The 5,000-nt window shown below is 44.3% G+C and overlaps 1 protein-coding gene across 1 annotated transcript in view; it reads right to left on the bottom strand.

Annotated features, from left to right (window-relative positions):
• ddb1 (damage-specific DNA binding protein 1) overlaps nt 1–5,000 on the bottom strand; it is a 43,669-nt gene that overhangs the window by 17,152 nt on the left and 21,517 nt on the right. Inside the window, exons 15-18 of the mRNA XM_056373120.1 lie at nt 2,808–2,915; nt 1,600–1,807; nt 1,403–1,498; nt 309–420 (exon numbers count right to left, since the gene is read on the bottom strand). Of these exons, the coding sequence (XP_056229095.1) occupies nt 309–420; nt 1,403–1,498; nt 1,600–1,807; nt 2,808–2,915 (524 nt within the window). The remainder of the gene's footprint in view (nt 1–308; nt 421–1,402; nt 1,499–1,599; nt 1,808–2,807; nt 2,916–5,000) is intronic.

Genomic DNA, 5,000 nt, shown 5'->3' with positions numbered 1-5,000 from the left:
GTGACAAATATTTTCAGGAAGGTCAATAACCAAGAAAAACATGAAGTACTGCTGCGAACAGCTTCATTTGGCAAAGACTACAGTTCTACTATAAAATGAAATGAGCAACAGCATGAAGATGAAATCCCCGTCTAGGAGGCGCCAGTAGAGCCGCTAGGTGACTAACAGGACAAGACATTTGTCGTCCTGACAAGCTCCCGGTCTGCTGTTATAAATAATGTTCTTAGTCAGCACGCCTGGTTAGATAAGAGCAAAACAAACAAGCCCTCGGGTGTTTATTATCCGAGCACGACGCGGAGCTACAGTACCTGCGTGCTCGCACTGGGGCGTACGGCAGACGTGGTGCCGCTCACGTCCTGGATCTCCACCCGGCTGGACAGAACCCCGAAACACTGGGACACCTCCTGGTAACAGATCCGCCTGGTGGGGCGGGAACACAGGGAGAGGAAAGAGGTGAGAACAAGCAAAGGGAACACGCTGGTAAAGGAGAAACTGGATAAAGCAACAGTCAACGACTTATTTACACGGTTCCCACACTCTCTTCAACATCAAATTCAAGGGCTTTTCAAGGGCTTTCCAGGCCCAATTCTCTCAAATTCAAGGACCCAACATGGCAGAGATGGAGACACGGATCAAGGTTAATTACACCAGGAATTATTATAATGAGGACAATCAGGTTTTACAGAAGCTCACAGGCAACAATTAAAACAAGAGACGCTTGAATTCGTGCAGATGCTGTTACAGTGACGGCAGACAGACAGCGGCACTTTGCCTGCACTGCTAACATTAAGTAAAAATAGATAAATAATGTGAGGTCACTGTGACCTTAACCTTTGACCTTTAGCCACCAAAATCTACTCGGTTCGTCCTTGTGTGAAAATGAACGTTTGTGGCGGGTTAGGGTTAGAGATCCCGTCCAACAGAATGTGACAAAACTTCAATTTCTATTTTTGCACAGAAACTATAAATATGAAACTTTTATATTCCGAAGCTTCAAAGGCCTCGACTTTTTTTTCCTTCAAATTCACAAAATTTCACAAAAAAGTCAAGAAAAATTCACTATTTATATTTTTCTATAATATTTCTTCACATCTATTGTAAATATTTGATCTTTTTCCGACCTGCTGTACTTGCTTGTTTCATCTTTGTTTATCATCCTTTTCTTCTCACTATGTTTATTGTCATGCACCAAAACACCAAAGCAAATTCCTTCTATGTTGAAAACCTACTTGGCAATAAACCAGATTCTGATTCTGACTCAAGGAGTCACGACTGTCACTTTAACATCTGAGCACAAAGATCCAGCAGCTGTGCAACAGAACCGGCCCGAGAGCCGGAGCAATGAGTGTGAAACGTCCGTTTGAAGTCGGGCTGCGACTCACAGTCGGACCGGGGGACTGACCTGGGAGACTCATAGAGGGGAACGGTGCGGATGTGGAGTTTCTGGATCTCGTCGATGGTACCGATGGTCAGAGTGCTGTTGTTGGCCAGAGCCAGGCTGGGAAAAGAGAAAGATGCATTAGTAAAGGGAGTAAAAGGAGGAACACAGGTAACGCAGCTTCATATGTGCTGGTGAAGTGGCAGAAGTTTGCCTCTCACCTGTCGGGGTAACCCTCGGAGTTCAGCGGGCACATGTAGTTGACCTCCTTGAGGTTGACGTTGGAGAAGACCAGCTTGTGGTTGGAGGAGTAGATGACGGTGGGTCGGTCGGAGCAGGCGAAGACGTTGGACGTGGACAGGGATCTGAAGGTCCTCAGCACAGTGGGCTGAGTGCCGAGCGTCACCTTCTTGCGCTCGCTGAGGGCGCCTGAGGGAGGAGATACGTTTTCATGCTAATCAAACCTTTCATTTGAAACACCTGCTTTTGTTTTATTTTATATAATTTATTCAGGTTTTCCTTCAATCTGTCAAACACTAATATTAACTGTAGTATGTCCTCGTATTCCTGCCTCTGACTATCAGCTGATCAAACCAAAGCAAAATGAGCGAGTACATTCCCGTGCACGAGAGACGTTTGGGACTGTGTCAGACTAACGAGCTGCATCTCGACTCAGCTGCAGGAATGTCACTTTCTTACATCTGATCACTTGTTATGTAAGGTGAGGTCATAACAACAGGAAGGACAGGTACACAGGTAGATGTTATCGTCAGTAAAGGTGTGACTCCACAAATGTAGAGATTAAAATACAGCTGGAGGACAAGTCTGACATGCATCTCTTTGAAGTCAAAAAGGGAATTTAATTATTCCACCAACAGGTAAGTAACAGTACGTCACAGCCTGAGAAAACAGCTGTATAATGTCATTTACTTTGATTTGATACGACTGTTACGGCTGACATGACGTCACCTGGGAGTGTGGACTGGTCTGAAACACCGGAGCTTTTAGCAGCAGCTACTGAGCTACAGAAAGTATGAGTGTCTTTAGAGGCCGATTCATAAAGTACTACGACAGCTACTAAAAGAACCATCAGGATCTCAGCGTCTGATGTTTCTCCACTTCTGCTTCGTATAATGTGTCGTCTTGATGGAGTAGGGTGTCAGTGTTTCCCCTGTATACAGTTTGCAGTGGCGGCGTCAGGGCTTTTAATTTGAAACTGGAGACACACGGCGAGAGAGAGAGAGAGAGGAGAGAGAGAGAGAGAGAGAGAGATTTAACTCGCTAAACTTGAATTAGATGGATTTTTATTCCCTGGTGATGATGCGCACAAGTTCAACTACACCCTACGTAGACACCTTAAGGCTCAGTCCTGCCTGCAGCCCCCGGCTTTGAGTGTGGCGGTGTTGTGGTGGAGGTGTGAAGGACCTACCAGTCTGCAGGTCCAGGCCAAAGTAGAAGAGCGCTCCGTCTCCCAGGGCACACAGCAGGTAGTAGCTGCCTTCAAAGGTGGTCATCAGGATTGAGCGAGGGATGATCTCTGAGGACACACACACAGTCCAGTGATTTATTCTTCCTGGACTCCGCAGTCACAGGCGCGTGGATGAACACTAAAGTGATAAATGTCTGCAAAAATGTTTCTGTCACATTAATCAATAAGGGTTATCAGCCGGCCTGGCCGGGAACTTTCAGAAAAAAACAGAAAAAGGACATTTGAATGCCGCAGGGTAAATATAAAGTCTTCTGTCTTTTCTGTTTCCCAAACAGTTTCTCTGACTCCAGGCCAAGTACATCAAAACAACTCTGGCTTTGATGAAGTGCTTGTTGGCCGACTCTTAACAAACAACAACTGTGTCGTGCGGCTTCGAGAAAAGTTGCAGGTTTCCATTCAAATGTAGATCAGTTATTTGAAGTAAATGAACCCAAATGTTAAAACACAAAGGGGCCGTGTTCTACTGAAGAACAACTCCGAAAAAGCTCCAATTAAAAACATGATTCACGTGAACAAAACAAACTAAACTTCAGTGCAACTCTGCAGTTTTTAAAATTCTCAGGGAAAAATATAAAAATATCTTTACGTGTCTATGAGAAGAGCAGCAGGGCTTTTAATTTGAAGGTTTCCTGTTCGTAACTTATAAAAGTTTCAGCCTGCAGTCAGACTGGTCTTGTTAGGGGAGTGAGCGAGAGGGCAGCTTGCAGAGCAGCTGTCAATCAAACACACTTGGAAAAAAATAAAGTGTGAGACTGTGGGGAAAGAGTGTGGAGATAATTCTTAATGGATGAAGCCGTATAATTGGAAAAGTAAGAGTCCTGCCTGTGCCAGTTCACCGCGTTATGAAACTGTGTCTCTAGTGACAGCTGACTTTTTCATAAGTTTAACCAAAAAGAAGAAGAAAAAAAGTGGTGAAGTCCTCTCTTGCATATTTTAACATTCTAAGTTTAAATAGTTGTCGAGCGTGTAAATGCTGCACTGAACGTGTTTGGGTTTGGCAGCACAGTCGATGCTCAACTACTCATGAAGTAATGAAGAATTTAAAGGCAGATGTCACTGAAGCTGTGATACGGTCCGTTTTAGTTACTGCTGCACAGTTCTTGAACTTCTTTACTGGATAATAATAATAATGGAAAACTCACGTGACCCAGAGAGTTCATCTATCATCCAGACTATTTCTGGGCCGAACTACTCCCACACATAAAACTAGAATCTCCATCTCACGGTTGTATCCCTCCGCCACTCAGACTAGTTCCAGGTTTCATCCCAGTTTATCAGAGTCAGAGAAAATATTAAACATTTGTCTGAAATTTTGTCATAATTGTTGTTTGAAGTCTCGAGAAATGGCTAGAAAAAACTTTTTGTGAGGTCACATTGACCTTTGACCTTTAGCCGCCAAAATCAAATCATGTCATCCTCGAGTCCTTGATAATGTTTGTGTCAAATTTGAAGAGGTTCCTTCAAGGCGTTACTCAGATATCGTGTCGACAAGCATGGGACGGACGACCTGAAAACAATATGGCCTCCAGCTCTGGCCGTTGCCGGCGGAGACGTAACAAGATAAATCTTTAGTTTAAGATGGAGATTTCGCCGTGCTGATGGGTATTTTTCACCCTTTGAAAAGCGCCAGGCGACCTGTTGCTAATGCTGCTCCCTCTATGCTAAGCTAAGCTCCGGCTTCATGTTTTCTGAATGTGGCATCGATCTTCTCGTTTAACTCGCTGCATCAGAACGAAACGCTGAAAGTTTTCAGGACTGAGTACGTTTGTACGACACCAGCCCGGCTGTTATTTGTATTTTGTATTTCCACTGTTACAATCATCTGTTGGTTTTTAGTCATTTCCTTTCTTTCTGTGCCAGCTTCAGCCATGTGAGCAGAGCAGACTGAAACTAAAACTTCCTCCTCGCCTGAAACTGCTGCTGCTGCCACCATCGGTTCAAACTCGCTTCTTACTCATTTAATGACCAATTCATTTGTATTTACACTGATTCACAATTTCTACTCGGAGCTCTGTGATAGAAATAGATTTTCCCTCCACATGTGAAGCCTGGTGTAAGTTAGGAATCTGTGAAGCCCGTCCAGATGAAGCATGAGCTACTGGGCTAGAAACACTTCTCTTCATCTGTGCCCAC

The sequence above is a fragment of the Seriola aureovittata genome, chromosome 1 (assembly GCF_021018895.1).
Source record: "Seriola aureovittata isolate HTS-2021-v1 ecotype China chromosome 1, ASM2101889v1, whole genome shotgun sequence".
Classification (NCBI taxonomy): domain Eukaryota; kingdom Metazoa; phylum Chordata; class Actinopteri; order Carangiformes; family Carangidae; genus Seriola; species Seriola aureovittata.
This window is presented reverse-complemented; position numbering and strand designations above follow the sequence as displayed.